Genomic DNA, 20131 nt, shown 5'->3' with positions numbered 1-20131 from the left:
CATCCCAGACTGCAAGCGGCAGACACAGCTGGACAGCATCATCCACCTTCCAGCTGCCTCTGTTTAAGGCCACAAAAAGAGGTTATGGGTCACCTCAGCCCCTGGCTTACTGCAACCAGCCATACAAACCCTCCTGCCTCAGAGAATGACACAATTTGGCACAGCACTCGCCAGAACAGTGCTGTCTGTAACACCAAGTGACACTGATTCAAGTAGGGCTCACCCAACGCTGACATCATGTTGTACATCCTTCATCCCCTCCAACGGCACATTTCTGTGTAAACTTCAGGGGACATGACTCTTCCAGGAGGGCATATCCCAGCACAGGGATATTTCTAGTGGGGATATGCCCTCACTGGTTGGATGCAAGAAGATGGAGGATTTTTTAGCTCTATGGAAAGGGGTTAGCCGGGAAGAGGTGACAGGGAAATAGTCTTGTAAAATACCTGTCCTGTGCATGGAGGAGATGACACAGGGGCATCAGAGAAGCCCTGGAAACAACCAGTTGAGCTTTAGCAACAAGCCATTTCTTCTACTTCGAATATAGGCTCGATCGTCTTCCAGCTAGGGCTGGAAAACTTCGGGTCTGCTCTGCCTGTGGGGCTTTGCGAGTTTGTATATTCTGAACTATTGCCAGGAATAACTTTGGTGCTGGGGGGATCAATGCTGGGCCCTGTGCAGCGCATCAGTAAGGTAGTGACTTATCCATTGAGGAGGGAAGCTGGGGAAATCCCCTCCCACTCTAAACTATTTCTTGGTTCTTTACATTAGTTATCAGCCCTTGGGGATATATTTTCCTCTCTCCGTACTTTTTTGCAGTCTACATTATCATTTGCTAAATATTAGCATGTGCTGTTTATCATGAGGTCTGCAACCCTTGTTCACTTCAGGGAGTTTGAAACTCAGTCACAGCAATAAATTTTCTGATATTCTATGGGCTTTATAGCACTAAGAGGCACACAGCTGAAATTACTATCTCAGAGCCTTCAACCCCTAATCTCACAATGAAACATTGCTCACCAAGGGCAAGGAGGATGCACATAAACGCAGGTTGTTTATGCTAACAGTGGATTCAGACTCAGGCTCCAAGCCTGCTTACTAATCATGATGACTACTTTGGCTCCCTTGGTTTTATAACATGTTTGAAAGGCTCAGGGAAACCACATTACCTGCAACTCCCTTTCAACAGCGTGTTTGGTTCATAAGAGCTGCTGGACAAGCAAAGGAAACAGGGTGTGCTTGTGGCCTGGGAATCAGTTATAATAACATTATAGTGACCAAAATTAACACCATGGGCTACAATTAATGTTCCTCTATGTTTATTGAAGAACAGAATCATCTGAGACCTGACTCAAAACCTGTTGATTTTGCAGCAAGTCCTAGGACCCGCTCAGACAAGACACAATTTCTTACTGACCTTCTTTGCCCAGCATGTTTGAGGAGTTTGGATTTTCTCCGTGCAATAGATGTTGTCTAAGAAGGGATTCAAATTTTAACCAGAAAGGTTACTCCAGCACCTCCACATTTCTGAGCCCCGAAGCCCCTTTCAGACTCATTCTTGCTTAATGACTAGAAATGCTCCAGCTTCTCCTGGCTACAGGATATGATCCCGAGTGCCTTCAAAGCAAATCGGAGTTCAGACTGAACCACGAACATTTAATAAAGAGTTTGAGGGGGGTTTTATTAAAGAAATAAATCAAATGCTACTTGAACATACATGTCCAAAAGAAACACTGGTCTGAGGAGTATGTATTCTCAGTTATCAAATTAGCCCAGCTTCGTTTCCACCACCAGTCTAAGTAATGGTAGATGTTGTCCAACCACTTCTGTTTCAAGAGGTTGAGAAATCACAGGGAAAGTCATGAGTATCAGACAGGAGACATCTTTCTGCCCCAAACATACCATGTCGTGGTACAACTGCTGCTCTCTGAGAAGGGAAGCACAGGAAAAGGGGAAGAGGAGACTTGTTGGGCAGCTGAGTGGCCATGTCACATGTGCAGAAGAAGCAACTGGCATTATCTGGTTTTGCTTTGCCAACCTTATGGCAACAAAAACGAGAGAAAGAACTGGACAAAAATATTTGAGAGCAGCCTAAGAGCACAAAAATGGGGCTGCTTCCCCTGCAGCGGCAGGGCACAGCCCTCTCCTCTGTCCCTCTCTTGCTCTCCCACTATCACCACAGAAAACACTCGAAGATCAGGGCTCCCTGGCCATTCCCTGACTGATGCAAAATCCACTTTCCATCACACAAGGGCCAGACTATCTCAACACTTCCCTGGTAAGAAATTGTTTTGCAGCCCCATAGCCGTTTCTGGTGGGAAAGCTGTTCTGATCTGGAGCAGGGATGTTTCTAAGTATGCCAGGTTCCTGAATGCAGCAGCCTGTTATCCCGGCAAGACTGAAGGATAAACAAAGAGGGACTGGAAGAATAATGATTTCTAAACCTCCTCAATCTGGAGGTCAAATCCAAGGCATATCTATATTAATAAACTAAAGGGCTCAAGCACTGACTTTCAATAATACACATGTTCTAACTAACAAAATTTCCAGAGACATTTTGGCCTGTGCACACAACACCCAAAACAACAACCAAACACCCTGGCAAGGCCCAGGGGACAGCACAGCTGAGGGACTTTTCACTGCAGCTAGTTTGGGTATAGAGAGTTTCTCTATTCAAATGTGAGCCATGCCTTGCCATTTGCCCTTTGGGCCAGAGAACGTTTCTGCTGCATAAGTGTAGCCTACAGGGACTCTCTCCTAAACACACAGTTAACTGTCCAAAGTGGCACAGAGCTGTGTCTGCTGTGGTGCATAAGGGATGCCTCGCAGGTCATAGCTGCCTCCTTGATGTATTCAGACTTGTTCTCTGTTGTCTCTGCTGCCTGGGAGACATAAAGGGAGCAGAAGATTCTGCAAGTTGGGGGGATTCCCTTTGGCATTTCCCACCAGTGGGCATTGAACAAACACCATCAATCAAGACACCACTATGAGGCAGGGAGAGCGGAGTGGGCGAGCCATGGCATACTGCAACAGGTCTGCTGGCAGATGGTGCCAAGGGGCTCAGAGCCAGCTGGAAAGGGTTCTAACTAGGCTGTGTTGGCTTTTGCCAAGATAAGGGCTGGGTAGACCCTGGAAGGCCTCCCAGGCTGTGGGGTCTAGCTGAAATCTGCAAGTGCTAAGTGCTTTGCTTCACCAGAGAGAAGAAATTTTCCCTGTGTTGCTGGGCATGTTCCCTCCATTGGCAGGATCCAGGTGACATGGGTTGTCCAAGCAAGCAGCTCCTTGGCTGGAGCACATCCTCCGAATCAGGCAAGACCCCCCATGGTTGAATCAGGCTGTTGGGGTGACACACCTCCAGGCATGTGAGGCTATGCTGTGGTCAGCTGCACCCTGGCAACACAGGATGCACACAGGAGTGCCAGGCAGTCAGAAAGCAGGAGCATCATGGGGGTGCTCACAGCTCTGCTGGTGTCACCGCAGCTTCTTCCATATGGACAAACACCCCACAGAGCTGGTGTGTGAAACCAGACCTGCCAGAGCATACTGCATCACTACAGAGTACAAAATACCATCAAGGAGTTATGACTGTGGGACAAGCTGTTATTCTTGGCTTGGTTCAAAGCAGCTCTTGTTGGGAAATATAGTTTTTTCAGTGTTACAGACTATAGCCCTAACCCCAAACCATTGCTTCTGAGCTGGGTAAGTTTCCACTGAATAAAAAGAATGGGAATTTTTTTCTTTTTTAATCACTAACTGGGAAAAGGAAATGTCCTCTGGAAGGAAATGGTTTCTTTTAATGTCTCAAAACAGAGAAGAGGCTCTTTGCTCTTCTGTGCCATAAGGAGGATAACATTGCCAGTCCATTTTTGGGATCTGTTGTTTTCAAAAATGGGTAAAAACAAGAAATAAATAGCAACACCAGCCTTCTATCTCTTGCATTCTTGCTGTCCTCCACAGGGACAGCTGCCAGAGCAATGAAACTATATCAGGACCACTGCATCCCTTGAGAAAAGATAAACCTTTCCCAGGGCCTCATTTTTGCACAGTGTAATGTGGAGGGGTCAGCACTGGATTCAGACACTCACATTTAGGTGTCTGAAATATAGGTGTCTGCAAGATACGTGTCTACATGGGTATTGGATATGTGAGTTTCCATTGTTGTCAGCATTGATCTGGTCTTTGCCATCTGAGAATAATTCAGCTGGTCAAATACCCCAGATCCAGTTAAACATGGTTGTCCAGGGCATTTGAAAAGCCCTACGCTGAAACATCAAAGAGAGTGTGCAAATATTAGGCAGGACCTATAAATAAAACAAATTGTCTAAAATAATAGTATATGCGTATATATGGGCTACTGAGCTTTAGATATCTAGTCAGTACAAAACCAAGTTTCCTTGGCTACAGCAATATTTTTGATACCTTTAGACTGCTACATTCAGTATCAGAATCAAAACCTGAATCCCATCCTGCAAAACTGGATTCAAAGCCACTGAACTCTTTAGAACTCTTTAGAAGAGACATTATTTGCCAAAAGCAGGTATTATTGAACTATATACATAATTTTTGTCTTTTCTAATCATAAGACATAAAACTTTCAAAGACTAGGAAGTTTAAAAAATATTTGAAGTTATTTAGTAAACTTATAATCAATGAGGTGCTAGAGAACTTCAGTTAAGCATCACAAGGTTTGTAGACTCCGGAAAAGAATGACAAATAGTAATTAAAATATTTAATTTTGTAGAAAACATATCCAAGGTAAGAATTATCTGACCTAACTTTAGATGTCAACAATGCAGATACTCACACTTGGTCTGGTCACCATAGATTCCTCTAAAAACAAAAGAGAAATAAGCACTCACAAGGTACCTGAGATATCGACTTTAAAATGAAATGAACTGCAACCTAGGACAGACGATTTCTTTTCATATACTGACTACAAAGGGAGGCCAGTGTATCTAGTCCATATGTAGCTGATTAGACTGTAGATGGCTACATCTGGTCAGCATTAGAACATGTTTAATAACATACCTATCTGCAACTGCATTCCTATTCAGATCAATATGTCTACACACTCGGTACTCCATCCCTCTATTTACACTCCAGATTGCATCCATTGCTAGTCCAAACCTTTAATCTTGAACTCCAAAAGCATCTGTAGGTTGGATCCAGCTACACTGAGATCTACAACTCACTCGGTAAGGTCCCTCAGGAAAACACAAGGCTCACCAAGCCAGGCCAAAACACCTGAGATGCAGTTAGAGACGCGACATTCCCTCCAAGAAGTCTGCAGAAGAGTGCTTACAGAGAAACAGGGGAATCGTTACAAGTCCCTTCACTTAGGAAAATATTTTTTCCCTAACCAAAATCTCAGTGCTAATGATTAAATACATTTCCTTACATAAAATCTGCTCAAGACTTCAAGAAACCCATTTACCAAGAGCTATCATGCCAACAAGTGAAGTAGTTCATATGTAGCTGAATTCAAAAGCCTCGTATATATAAAGAGCTGGTGAACCTTTTTGCAGTCTGGGACAGGTAAATAATTTTTTGCACCAGTCTAGCTTGAAAGTCAAAAAGCCTGGCTCAGCCATGAGTGTGTCAGCATCCCAGGGAATGGGGTGCAGTTTCTTGGCCAGCTACAAAAGGAAGGTGAGTCAGTCAGCCATCAGGATCTATAACAGTGCAACTTGCACTGTTATTAGAAGTTATGCCTCCCCATCTGGAAATTAAATGCAAACATGCACATATGCTTAAGCGTTGCTTAAGAGAAAATCACTACCCTGACAAAGCTGAACGGGACCAGGAAGGAAAGAAAAACAAAAAATACAAACCAGTATCTGTGCCTCCCCCATTTAAGTTTTCTCTACTGTCAGGGCACCCTCAGATTTAATTAAGCACAACTTAGGGGACAAAGAATAATGAGGTGAGGAAGGAAAGAAAATCCATTTGTTAATACTGTAATAGGCTAAGAAATATCTGACAGAAAATTTACATTACACCAATTTACTACATAGCTTGGTCTTCTCAAAACACAGCACTGACATTCTATACTCCATTCTTCACCAGAACCCAAGGCATCTGCAGAAGTTTTTGGTAATCTCTGACAGCACAGAGGAGAAAATTTGCCTTTCTTACTTGTGGGAATCAGGTACAGCTTTCACGTAGCAAAGTCAGACCCTTTGATCAATATACAGAACATTAAAAAATGTGTGTTAGTATGTAATCATGTAGATCCAGGGTAGAACTGGATGGTTTGATTTTTTCAATGAAAAAACATAGGAGAGAAGAGAATGTAACATTAGTCTTCATAGTAATAAGAATTATAAAAATACTCCGGAGGGAACAAATAAATGAAAGAGAAATGGGAGACAGTCATTGAATTCTTGACTGAGTGCATTATCGTGACAACAATGGGTATGTCAGACAGGAACTTAACGCATGATCTTTCCAAAGCTCCATGTCAATAAAGTTCAACAGTGGCTGTAAGATCTGAAAACAGAGATTCATCACATCTGTGTGGTCATGTTTGCACTAAATGCATAAAATGAAACCCCAAGGGAGATGATGAGGCTGGTGTTCTCGCACACCAGATGCTGAGCAAACAGCCTTAGGACATGCAGCCTAGCCACACAAGGTAGGAGGAAGCCAAGTGACTGCCCAGTATAAAAGAGATGGTGATAAATCAGGGTTAAGAAGAAAGCCTTTTGGTCTTAGGCCAGTGGCTATCCACTGAGCCATGCTGGCTACCATGCTTGTCCAAATATAGAGGTAACACTTAGAATCACACAATCATAGAATGGTTAGGGTTGGAAAGGACCTTAAGATCATCAAGTTCCAACAACTCCTGCCATGGGCAGGAACACCTCACACTAAACTATGTCACCCAAGGCTCTGTCCAACCTGGCCTTGAACACTGCCAGGGATGGAGAATTTACCATTTCTTTGGGCAACTTGTTGCAGTGCCTCAGCACCCTCACAGTAAAGAATTTCTTCCTTATATCCAACCTGAACTTCCCCTTCTTAAGTTTAAACCCATTACCCTTTGTCCCATTACTACAGTTCCTACTGTGACACAACACTTGTTGGTAAGAAAGAGGGAGAAGAAACATGGTAGGGTTTTGCCCTTTTATGAACTGATCTATTTTCTTTTTAATTTTCAGGTACCCTTGGAAAAAAGTAATTTTTTATCTGTTCCCAGAGGTGTTTTTTCTTCTAAAGAATTTCTTCAAAGCTTGAAGCAAATAAACATGATCTATGGACTAGATAGTGCAAGTCCCATCTACAGACTGGTCCTTGATATACACTCTTTGAATCACTGTGAGGTATAAGCATCCAGGCTAAGGCACTTTTTGACCAGCTAGGGGACAGGTCTGTTGGACTGCAGATGGAGCTGCATTACCAGGTATCTTCCTCTCCCTGAGGCTTTGTCTTGGACCCAAATGGAGTAACACCCGTTCAAAAAAGAGACCTCCAAGTCTCTGCCTTCCTCCTTCCCCTGAAGGCACTGACACCAAGGGTCCATCTGCTTTGGATTAACCAGCCTCCAGAGTCTCTGCAGGCAGCTGTGAGATGGCTTTCAAAGATAAGAGATGGCCCAGGGTGGCCTCATGGCTTTGGAATTTAGTTCAATATCTTCTAAAGGGATTTAGTAGGATTTGCTTCATTGTTTATATGATGTAGTATCAGTCATCTTTAAGGCCCCAAGCCTTTGTATCAGAAAGGTTGGGAACACAACCAGCCAGCAAGGGATGCTGATGATGTCCCCCATGATCCTGTTTTCCACATGCAGAAAGGCTTCCCTACTCTGACATTCAGAAATTGCTACTTTCTTTGGCTCAGTTCACCTAAATGAGGAAAAATAAGTGAAATACTGAGCAGCAGGATACTTGGGACTGAAGTTGAAGAGAGAGTCAGCTTTTCTCCCCAGGTAGTGGTGCTGGTACTGCATGATGCTGAAACAACTGCCATTGCTAATATATGGCAAAGAAACTGTAAGTCTCTGCTGGCCCCCAGGGGAAAAATAACCATAAGCCTGCTCAGTGATTGTTAAAAGATATAGGTAATTGTGGAAAAGAGCAACAAAAAGACAACTGGGTGATTGGACAGGTTGATTTATGAGGCAAGATTAAAGGAGCTGAACATGAATGGCTTAGCTAAACAGTGACTGAAACAGGACATGAAAAGTAGCCACTGTCAACAGTATTTGAAGTGTCTGTCTGAAGGGGCATTAACCATTTGGGTGCGTACACTTTGCACAAAAGGAGTTCATGAAATGGAGGTAGGAAAAGTAAATGCCAGATGAATGTTTGTGAAAGTTTCTTGAAGAACAAGAGTGCTGGGGTGTAACTCCCATGTCAATCTCCTCCCCGCTTTAAGGTGAGATCCACCTCTAAGAGGTCATCTGTGTTGAGCAGACATTACCTAAGGAACTTGAGGGAGATCTCTACTAATCAAAATGCTCCTAAATGCCTCTAATCACTACTACAGCGATGGCCAGATGCAAAGACTGTAAAAGGCCATTCCAAGACCTCCATACAACCAGAAGATAAAATAAGCCTCCAAAGGCCTCCAAAGTCAAGGTAGAATGCAATATGCCTAAAGAGGCTCAAAAGAGTGGTTCTCTGGAATTCTTTTATACCATTCAATGATAAATTGGACCTGGGCATGTCCCATGGTGGTGGGAAGACACAGAAATGTCAGCCATCACTTTTCCTCTCCCAGACGAGAACTTGAACTGGAACAAGAATAATGCTCTATAGCTACACATGGCTACAGGGACCCCGGTTGGCCATCATTTGATGTTATATATTACATAGTCGTATAAGTTGATAACACCTTCCTCCCTGCCTAGTCCATGCAGGGCAGAGTTGTTAACAGCTGCCTGCTATGGAACTCCCTCCACAGTTGGTCTGACCATAGGGAGCCATAGCTCAGGTTCAAAACAGGAAAAAAAGAGAAATAATCTTGCCACATCCTGCTGCTTTCTTTTCATCTCATATAAGAAAGGATTAGGCAGGAAATACTGTGTGGTGAAAAGTCCACGTGGAGAACAAAGCATGGATCTACTGATCTAACAAAGTCACTACAGAATATACAGCAATAAGCTACTAGATAGGGAGAAAGCATGTACAGGTAAGGCGTTATGTTGATAGATTTTAGGTTCAGCACAAACCCGAGACACAAACTTTTGTGTGAATGTTGTCTCCATGCATAAAGTGAGATTAATATTTTCTCCCAAAATCTGCCTGGCCCTGCTTTTGTAACCACTAAATTACTCATGGTAGGGACTGTTTTGTAGTAAGCGAGTGCATTGCACAACCGGACAGTCCTTACCGAGACCTGTAGGCATGGCAACATCATGTAAACCATTAGTGCACTTCCCAGCAATTAAATACGCATTTGATGCCCATGTACCTTTCATCAATGGGCTACAGACACCCCTGAGTGATCGTTACTGTTATTCTATTTCAGCAGCATCTCACAAACCCCGATTGTACCACAGGACCCCATCACAGAGGTCACACACATTTGTAACTTTGGTGGCTTTCACAAAATTGCTATTTATTTCTCCTCTCCGTCCTGCTCTTCCAGTTCTCTTTTCATGGTCAGGAACAAGGATTTTCCAAATCGCATAGAATTTCCTGTTTGCTTCACATTAAAGTGGAGAAAGAGAAGAGAGGGCAGCTAGAAAACAGCAGGGCAGTGGTACGTGCACAGCAGAGAAATGTGCACGTGCTCGCAGAAAGACACCAGCTGTGAATTCTTCTATAAACGGTGCAAGGAAATGGCATTATCTTGATACATTTTCAAAACGTGAAGGCAAATATATATGTGTTCCATGCAAACAGATCTTAACTGGTCATGGTGTCAAATGCCCCCTTTAAATTTAATCTAATGAGTTTTTCACTGAGCTGTCAGCAATCTCCAGTAGCCTCAAGGCACTAATGGGTTAGCATCAAGGTGTCAATGCTTTTGGCATTAACCTCAATTAGGAGGAGTTAGGGTGATCGCTGAATGAAGGGTCAGCCATTCATTGCTCAGACATTCCTCTGGCTATAGCCTGCAGTGTCCTGCATGAAAGGGGCTGGCAGACTGGCTGCCTACCGCCTTTTCAGTAAAGAAGACTCATACTTGGAAACATTACTGTTAATTACTATATTTGAAACCTGTGCAGGTCTTGACAGGCATGGAGAATCATCAGTAACCCTACTTAATGAGGCTATTCCATGAGGTTGCCAGGTAAAAAAGTAATAAAATTATAAATATCTACCACTTACTCATGCCAGAATTTCTAAAAGAACACTGCTAAGGGAATCAACATATGTCCTCAACATAAAAAGGACATGGAACTGTTGGAGCAAGTCCAGAGGAGGGCCACGAGGATGATCAGGGGACTGGAGCACCTCCTGTATGAAGATAGGCTGATAAAGTTGGGGCTGTTCAGCCTGGAGAAGAGAAGGCTGCATGGAGACCTCATAACAGCCTTCCAGTATCTGAAAGGGGGCCTATAAGGATGCTGGGGATGGACTCTTCATTAGGGACTGTAGTGACAGAACAAGGGGTAACGGGTTAAAACTTAAACAGGGGAAGTTTAGATTGGATATAAGGAAGAAGTTCTTTCCTGTTAGGGTGGTGAGGCACTGGAATGGGCTGTCCAGGGAGGTTGTGAATGCTCCATCCCTGGTGGTGTTCAAGGCCAGTTGGACGAAGCCTTGAGTGGCATGGTTTAGTGTAAGGTATCCCTGCCCATGGCAGGGGGGTTGGAACTAGATGATCTTAAGGTCCTTTCCAACACTAACTATTCTATGATTCTATGAATCAGTATGTCAAAGAATAGAAAGTCTGTACAGTAGGGTTGTGAATGCAGAAGAAAAATCACCACATAGATAATCTATTTCATTTTAATTTTGCTTCACTTATCTCTCTCCAGATTTTCCAAAAGATTTCTTTTAGATATATTACATTCATCTTGCACAATCATTCTCAGGTAGCTCTGCTTTTCTGGTGTGAAATCATGGATAGATGACAAATGCTTTCAAGGCTGTACCCTCCCTATTCAAGCACAGAGGTCTCCAGACAGCCAGACAGACCCCTGCAGAGCCACCCCAGTTCTCTAGCTGGAAGACTGATGTTCAGCCCCAAGGACATGCGCAAATTTACATTAGAGGAAATCATTCAATGAGCAAATCTGTTTAGAAACCTCAAAGATATGTCCAGACATCTTAAAATCTGGGTTATGTTGCAGTTTAGCATTACAGTTATTACCATAGGAACTCCGACTCCATTCTAAAACACTTCTTGAAATTCTAGATTTTTGAAATATATGGATAATACCAGAATAAAAAAAAAGTCCCATCTGCCTCCTTCCCATCCTTGACATCACCCACTCCACACAACAGTCTAACCTCTCTTCCCTGCAGCCAATCAATACTCCAGCATCCCATAGACTGAAGTAGCATGGATACTGAGCAAAATGACCTGCAGCAGCCCCTTACACTCCACAGGAACCATGCAGCTAGCCCCTGATGCTCTTCCCTGTGATTTTTAGATCATGGTCCCTATCAACTAAAGTGAAACAAGCAAAAAAAAATACAAATAAAAGGAATAAAGGTCTCAGATGCACACACCTTGTGAACAATGGGGGTCAGGGGTTGTAAAGTATTTTTGCTAACTCTTTACGGGACTCTTTTTTCATAGCAGAAGCTCTATATGTAACCCAGGAATGGCAGCAATGGAGGACCACAGCAGCAGGCTTGCAAAACTTGTCTAATTGTAAGGCGGGGCTTGTCTTACAGCACATTTTGCTTGGGATCATCATAAAAGCTGTCCTTTGAACTGCCTCTCTGCTTCCTCCAGCCCCATCTTCCTTTCTCTCCATCCCCAAGGCATTGATTTTTATCTCCAGGTCTCCATTTCTTCTCCACAAGAATCAAAGGGTTTTCAAGCCTTTCCCTTGAGGTGACAGCATTACCTGCTCCTCCTCCACCTAAGATGCAGAGCTCTGCTTCCTCACAATATTTATTTACCCTAATCAATGTCAGACACAGGCTCATTCTGCCCTGGTATTGAAGAGTTGCTGTGCCTGGGCCAGCCAGGCCAGACATCTTTGGACTCTTCTGGATGTATGATTCAGATCAAGCTACAGTTGTGCGATAAGCAAAGACAAACAGAAGCAGCACAATGACAGCTTCCAATTACATAATTTACCAAGCTTCGTCTTAAGCCTAATAGGGCTGTTTGTGCCATGTCAGTCACATTTCACATTCTTGTACAATAACTAATGTTAAACCTGAACAGTTCTTTGCCTGTATAGCATATTACCCGTTGATGTAGGATGGCAGAGTTACTATAGCCTCTGTTACTAGCAGGTACTCCCAAGCTCATTCATAAAGTGTGTTCCCCACTCACTTTAGTACTGCTCAGCAAAAGAGATGGCATCTTGCCTTTGCCCTCAGGTAATCCATGATCTCCAACAGATCTGTTCCATGAATCCAAATTATCTGAGCCTTGCTGACTGAGGGGTTTTCTTCTTCGCTTCTTTCTAAGATCCAGGAAACTTCATCCACAAAAATTGTTAAGACAACATCACCAAAGATGACGAATTCACAGCCTCAGAAGTCAGAAAATGTCAGCCTTGAGCTTTGTGCTCACCCATCATGGGGCAGTCTTCAGTTACACTGACATGTGCTTTTATAAACAACTTCTGTGATGCGTGAGTATTTTTGAAAGTGAGGTCTCCTTTCTTCTGAGAGGAGAAACAAGCCCCTTTCTTTTCCTTCTGGATGGAAATGTGTAAAAGGCAGTTCAACAAGTCCATTTGCTTGCAGGAACAGGCAACGGATTTTACATCACCAATAAAAATCTACTCTGCCCCCTCTCCCATACCACCAGCTTGTCCCTGACAGTCTGCAACAAATCCAGCTTTGAGAACAAGAGTCCAGAAGTATAGAAACCTGAAAGCCAATCAAAGAAGATAGCAAAGCTATAAACCCCATACTAGCTCCTAGAAACATCAAGGGAATTTATAAGGCTGAAATGTAGAAAGTGGACCTCAATCCCACACAAATCCAATTAACAGGAAAATCCTTCTCCAAACCCAGGTCTGGAGACTGATATAGCCTTGAGCTGAGGTGCAAAACACCAAGCTGCTATTTAAGAACTCTTTCAGCACTACCACTTCTGTGTGGCTACAGGTAATTTCTCAAGGTTCAAAGGAAGAAATCCCCCTAAGAACTTAAATAAGCATCATGTTCAGCTCTTACCTAGGTAAAGCTATGATAAGTGGAGAACCAGTCAAATAGTAGGAATGGAAACCAATAGATGTATGTAGAAAACAATGGTATTATCATGCAGTTCATCTCTTTCAGGCACCTATTTTAGGATGAGATGATTTGTGCCTCTAAAGCAGCTGTTTTTCTCCATTACCTGTAAGAGGATTTTTTTCTCAGATGGGAAAGTCTACACTATAAATCTCTATGGCTTTTGTCTAAACTTGGTCAGATGAATCTCACTTCATGAATGTTCCATTATTTGTAGTCATTATGTGAGGACTGGATAGCTTTTTAAGACATACACTATAGCTTGAAGAAAAGCATAGGCTTGATACAAAAATTACTGGACAAAATTCTGTTATCTTGGGAAATAAGACAGAGGATTTGAACATGTTCTAAACCATCTCTGAACTCAGTGTCTTGACATTAAATGTGGTCACATAATGGAATTCTATTCTATTCATTTATTTGGTAGGTCAAACTACATGGCTGTGATTTTAAAATCAACATATCTCTGAGTTCTACTTCACAGTACAACACAAGAATCCCAGTTAAGTAGATATTATCAAACATTATATCTTTAGTATCCCTAAAGCCAGGCTGCCTAAAATGTTTATTTGTGTATAAACATCAATTTTATTTCAACTTTTGAAGAAAGGAAATCTGCATTGTATGTTCTGTTTCTGTCTTTCTCTAGCAAGACCTTGCTTGCATTGCCCTCCTTCAAAAGGGCAGATCCTGGACACTGCTTTTTATAGCAACAAAAATCATTTGTTTTCAGTGATAAAAATACATTATGTATATTCATGAAATCATAAATTTTAAGAGCAAAAGGGACCATTACATTCTTCTAGCCTGAGGCATTGATAGATTTACTGCACAGAAGCTAATGGACTAGAGCACAGTCCCTTTGAAATGATGGGAGAGAATTGGTGCAGCTCTTTATCCTCCCTCCTCATCACCATTATGAGGGTAACCACCTCAGAGCTCTCTTGTCTAGCACAGACCCTGCCTCTAGTCCAACTTGATAGAATATGTATTTAAACACAACATTTTGGCAAAAGCTAGACTGTTTTCTCAAGTACTCAAAGGTCAGCACACCCACATCACCCCAGAGCATCTCTAACGTCTCTCACTGACCCAGTTTGGTCTCCCAGCAGCAGCAGCAGACACTACAAAACAACAGTAGCTGCTGTCCTCTGCGCTCATACTTTATCCTTTACCTGTCCAGTTCTCTCATCAGGATGTGAAGCGCTTGGCCTCTGGGACCCAGCTTATCGCCTCATAAAGCAGGATGGCAGGATTATTAATATGGCAAAACTGCAGGATTTTGCCAAGAAATTTATGAGTTACGATGGCAGTTCATTAGCTCTCAGCCCAATGACCCCTTTCTACTGAGCACGAATCAAGCAAGAGGCACACACACATCTAAAAGCACGATGGATATTCCCATCAAAAATACATCCAAGCCCACATTTCCTCCATTTTGTCCAACATATGTCTAACAAAGGCATTGAAAAGCCGCCAGTTAACAGGACCTAGCTAACCCTCTGAAACACACCTAGACACAAAGAAAGTCACAATCCCCATTTTTCTTTCTTTCTTTTTTTTCTCATCAGGCCATTTTCAAGTGATGCTGTATTTAAAGAACAGCAAGTACTTAGCAGAGGGTTTACATTTACAGCCACCACTGACTGCACGAGGGAGGCCGGTCTGGCGATCAGGACGGTAAGCACTCTGAATTGCTCCCTCAACTTTCGGTGCTAAGAATAAGGTTTCTCTTTACACAAGACAAGCCCCTCATCCCCACTCAACGAAGCATTTGAGAAAATATTTAACTTTCATGGTATTTATGCATGGTATTAAAATAAAGCACACACTTAAACACTTCCTTGAATCCCAGTGGCATTTTTGCACGTGAAAAAATTCAGCAGGTTTTAATACATTGATGGGTTAGGACTTCAGCAGAGGCCAAAAAAACAAGTCTAGTGTACTAGAGAGGAAAGAGATCTAGAGAATTAAGGAGAGTCTTTGAAGGTAATAAGTGGACAATTAAGTAAAAAAGAAAAGGTTGGCACCACAGTAACTTTTGCCAGCAAGTACAAAACCACTAGCAAGGCACCCACAGATACTACAAATACAATGCTTTATACCAAAGAAAGACAGAGAGACAGAAAAAAAGACTTCTATTAAGTCTTTATTGCACTATTGTTCTCAGTTGCCTTAACACTCTTTTATTTGCTGTTACTCTCTAAGACTTTCAGGGTATTTTAAAGAAAAGGCAGAGCTATTTTGTTTTTCTAATCCCCCTCTAGTTAGAGCTGCCCACACTCAGAAAGAAAACGCATGTGTTATGTGCTTTCCCAGACTTAATTTGCCTTTTCCTTAAAAAAAAAAATATATCTATTAATGCGGTAATGGGACCCACATACTGGAAAACCCCTCCTTCCACACCATCCCATTAGCTACACCTGGCTCTAGGCCAAAATTTAGTATTTCAGCTCCTGCCAAGATTCAGGTTTGGAATGTTTTCACATTGGAGGATTTTTCATCTGTTTCTTTGGCTGGGCTAATGGGACCCTAATGCACACAAGAGATCGCTATCACATCGGGCTGCTGGTTACTTGCTTGATTCAATCATCTTGTACATACATGCTAACTTGTAGCATTTCCCTCTCAGCTAACTGATGCCAACAGGCATTTAAAGTAAGATGCAGGGGGATATAACATGATAGGGAGAACTGCTGACTTGAGACACTCCCACTGGCTGGAGTAATTACAACAAATTATTACAAAAAATACAGCTGGGCAAAAGGTTAGATGACACCTTTAGTTAAAACCAGATTCACCAACAAAACTGTGGATGTCTGGCGGGAATTCTTATGTCCAATAAAACATAAGGCTAGAGTAGTGAACCTCCAAAAAATTTGGACATGCTTAAAGAAAAGCTGCTGCTTCATGCATTTACCTCTTGGAGATCCAGAATATGGCTTAGCTCCTGTTGTCAAGCCGGAGAACAGACTGTATGTGCTGATCTGAGAAACACTTGCAGATGTTCACCTGCCAGGACTGGGAGATAAGTTGCCTCACTAGCTCTTCACTAGTCATTGGTCTACACAGCCAGCACCAGCATTAATGCCTGTCACAAAGGCCATGTCAGCAGAAGGGCCATGATTTCTGCTCACATGAGTTTTCAATCAGTACTACCTTTTGTCACCTCATAAATTACTCCCTCAACAGAGTCTTTCATGAATTGCTAACAGAAGATGACATATTCTTCTCTTTCCAGCCCTCCCTATGCTTTAGCACCAAGAGCAGAGTCCCTACAATCCCCATAATTACTAAAGTTTCTCACATGGGAAAGGTCTGCATGAAAACCCTCCTACATATGCTTCCACATTCATTAATATGCTTGCTCTCACCACCTCTTCTGAAGCAGCACAGTGGGTTGGTAACACTGGCCAAGAACATACTGCAATTTTTCTCACAGGTCAGACGAATGACAATGGTCTCAGAGAGTGATAAAGTTACCTATGTCAAACAGCAACAAGAAATGCTTGAAGTGATGCTCAGAGAAACCTGTTCTGTACACCACATTTCCCAAGCTTATGCAAGGATCACCCCTTGTCTTTCACTGCTCTCCAATGAATAACAGCAAAGCTGCATCCTACGCTCCAGTAATCAAGTATTTCCAATCGGAAGAGCTGGGAAACAGGGATATATGTATCTAGATATAGGTCACAGGAAAGTGTGGTCACGTTTGTCAGTCAAAGCCTGTTCCCTTTCACTCCCATATGCTTTGTGAAAGTAGGAAAACACCATACCAGGAGCAATAACGCCTGCAGCATTATGGAAACCTGAAACAGGGACATCCAACAGGAGGCTTTCTACACTGCAATTGTTCTCTAAACCATAAGAATATCAAATTGCCATTTGTTTTTAAAGAATGACAGGATTTACTTCTGTCCAGCACAAGCACACGGGACTGGAATTTGATTTCTTGTTTATTTGGTTTTCACATTTTGAAGGATTTTGCTCTTTAAGAGGAGAAATAGATGTCTAGTGATCCCAAAATCCAGCTCAGAGACATGTCTGAGATCATGGTTTTGAAAAGGAGCCATGGCTACTTTCAAAGGATGAGGCAGATTTCACCCACTAAAAAGCAAATCATGCCATTTTGTGCTTTCAACCATAATTCATTTCCTGGTGCAGTTAAGCTATGACTAGAAAAGTCAAGGTTAGATTAAGAGATCATTACTGCCTTTTGTGGTGGACTTTGAGACTGGACCACAATGCCAGAATAAAGCTGCGGAGGCCTTTGAAGGAGATATTCTCTTGGAAATACATCCCGGGGCTCTGTTTTGTCCCTGGATTTCTGAGTTATGGAGCTCCTATTTTGCTGCATTGCCTTCATTTCTGTCAATCCCCATGAAGATCAGCTTCTCTCCAGTCTCTTTATGAGATTTTTTTATATTTATATTTTTTCCTGGCTAGAAAATTCACAGGGCTTTGCATGGGTAGCCTTGCTACTTCTTGCTACAGCATTTCAACCAAAACCCAGAGAAACTGAGAAAAAATAATAACCAAACAAACATTAACCTTCCTGCCACTCCTGCCAAATGAAACAACAGCCAGACAGAAACTCAGAGCCTGATGCTCCTGCATCAATCCTCTGCTCGTCAAGGTGCTGTATATTCGCCATGCTATAGCAACTATACAAAATGCTACAGTAACTCCATCTCAAATACTGTCTACCAGATTCAGCATCCTGCACTTACACACAGAGACTGTCCCACAGACCTGTTGCTGTCTGAGGACACAGCCAGCACCTCCTCTACTACATGCCCCCCCATCTGCTCAGCAGACTCAAAATAGCACCAGAATTTCCTTTTCCAGAGTTATGTAGAAAGGGACAGAGAGACTGCGCTGATCCTAGCAACCACTATATAAGCAAAACCCTGAAGCAAATATTTTCAAAAGTATCAGATGCAAATGACCAAAATGTCATCACTGGAAGAAAAAGCAGACCTGATGTTGTTTTCATAACAAAGAGCTCACACAGGAACAATTTTTTTCTCTATTGCAAAATAAGATGACTAGTCAGGTAGGAGTCTGGTCAACACTGTGACTAAAGCTCCTGACTGAGAGTTCAACTCTTTAGTTTTTCCAAATAATAGTATTTTGTTAGGAAAATGTTGCAGTGTTCACCTGAAGATTTTGGGAGTGATTTTCTACTAATGTCGTGGATAAGTATGGATTGGCGATTGTCATATTCTGCCATTCAAAATGTAATACAGAATAAAATAATAAGGATCCTATTGATAACCACAACTTCACTGCAGTCTGATGAAACAGCAGGATGCTGACATTCAGGATCTAAGCATCCACTGCATGGACTGATTTCACCACCACGTTCTCCTGCCTTGCAGAGGCAGTGTTGAATGGGTTAACAAAATATCATTTCTATGTTTTCTGCTTCTTCTATCAAGCCAATAAGTAGAAAAAGAGACAGATTTAAACCACTCAGGTGATCCACAGAGCTTTCCCTTGTTGACCAAAGAATCACCAGAAGCCAACTGGAAGTTCAGTTTTTATGTATGATTACAAGTCCTGTTGTTCTTCACACACCACTGTTCATAAAACACATACCCCAGTGAGAGTTAAAGTAAGAGAATTTCATGGCTCACCACAGGTGTAGATGACATTAAGGTGCTTTCGGATGCCTGGGTAACAAGGATCTCCAAATTCATAGGTGCTGGCATATATGCTGCATCTTCTTTTCCCATGACAGCGCTTGATCATGAGCTGGAGAGCAGTAGCCGACTGACACTCTAAAAGGGAAAAGGGATACCTATTTGTGAGTATTTTTTCATTCATATCAGAAATTGCCTAAAAACATTTACCAGACTCAGACTGTGAGAGCACAAACATACGAGTTTTCATGAGTATTGAAACATCTTTGTGTTTACATGGGAAGGTATATCTGATCCTGAAACACCTCTAATAAACTGTAAATTGATGAAAGAAAATTAGCAAAAAGAACAGCGAAGAATCAGAAACCCCCATACAACGGCATAAAGAAGGCAATAAATAAAAGATAGCTTGTTTTCAAAGGGAAAGGGCTACTCGTAATAAAACTATTTCCTTCTCACCTAGCATTTATTCTATAAAAATCTGAAAGGACTCTAAGACAGCTATCAGGATCTTCATTTTAACAGATGGAAAAAAAAGTCATAGAGAAGTAAAAAGATTTACAACAGCAGATCACTTCAAAGGATCAAAAAAGAAAAGACTCAGACATGGGGGAAGCTTCCAGCAGCTTCTCACGGAAACCACACATATAGCCCTCCCACTACCAAAGACTTGCCACACAAACCCAATGCAGCTTGTTTCATTTTAAGGGGAAGAGATAGGGAGAGTTTGAATAGGCTTGTTTAGCCTTTGTTACATGCAGGAGAATTGTCTCAAGTCACCATCTCTTGCCCCCATCTTCAGACAGACATGATCGTGTTATGGTCTGCTCTTAGAAGATGTATTTCTAAGAAGGACAATGAGGATTGAATAACTATGTTACCGTCTACCATCTAAGTAGAAATATTCTGTGAAGTGTGTTTATTTCATGAAAGTAGGAATGTTTCTCATATCAGGACTTTAGAATATGGAAAGCTCTAAAAGTAAATGTTTTGCCAAGTACTGTTTTCTATCAGATGGCTTGTGCCTGTTTTCTCAACTAAGGTGAAAATGATTTGTACAGACTAGCTCTCAAGCTTTTACATGCTAAACTGAGAGCTTGCTTTCACTGTCTAGCCAGGGCCAAGCAGAAGGGAAAGCTAGAATGACAAGACATTCCTTCAGTATTA

General features: G+C 42.2%; 1 protein-coding gene across 2 annotated transcripts in view; it reads right to left on the bottom strand.

The window, feature by feature from the left end:
- The window catches only part of EVA1A (eva-1 homolog A, regulator of programmed cell death), a 203721-nt gene that overhangs the window by 83885 nt on the left and 99705 nt on the right, over positions 1-20131 (bottom strand). For both annotated transcript variants that reach the window (XM_061460925.1, XM_061460926.1), the window contains exon 5: positions 18959-19102. In XM_061460925.1, coding sequence (XP_061316909.1) covers positions 18959-19102 — 144 coding nt within the window. The remainder of the gene's footprint in view (positions 1-18958; positions 19103-20131) is intronic.

Source organism: Pezoporus flaviventris, unplaced genomic scaffold (assembly GCF_033815535.1).
Source record: "Pezoporus flaviventris isolate CSIRO_AGI_PZ_B2104156 unplaced genomic scaffold, CSIRO_AGI_Pfla_v1 ptg000031l, whole genome shotgun sequence".
NCBI lineage: Eukaryota > Metazoa > Chordata > Aves > Psittaciformes > Psittacidae > Pezoporus > Pezoporus flaviventris.
This window is presented reverse-complemented; position numbering and strand designations above follow the sequence as displayed.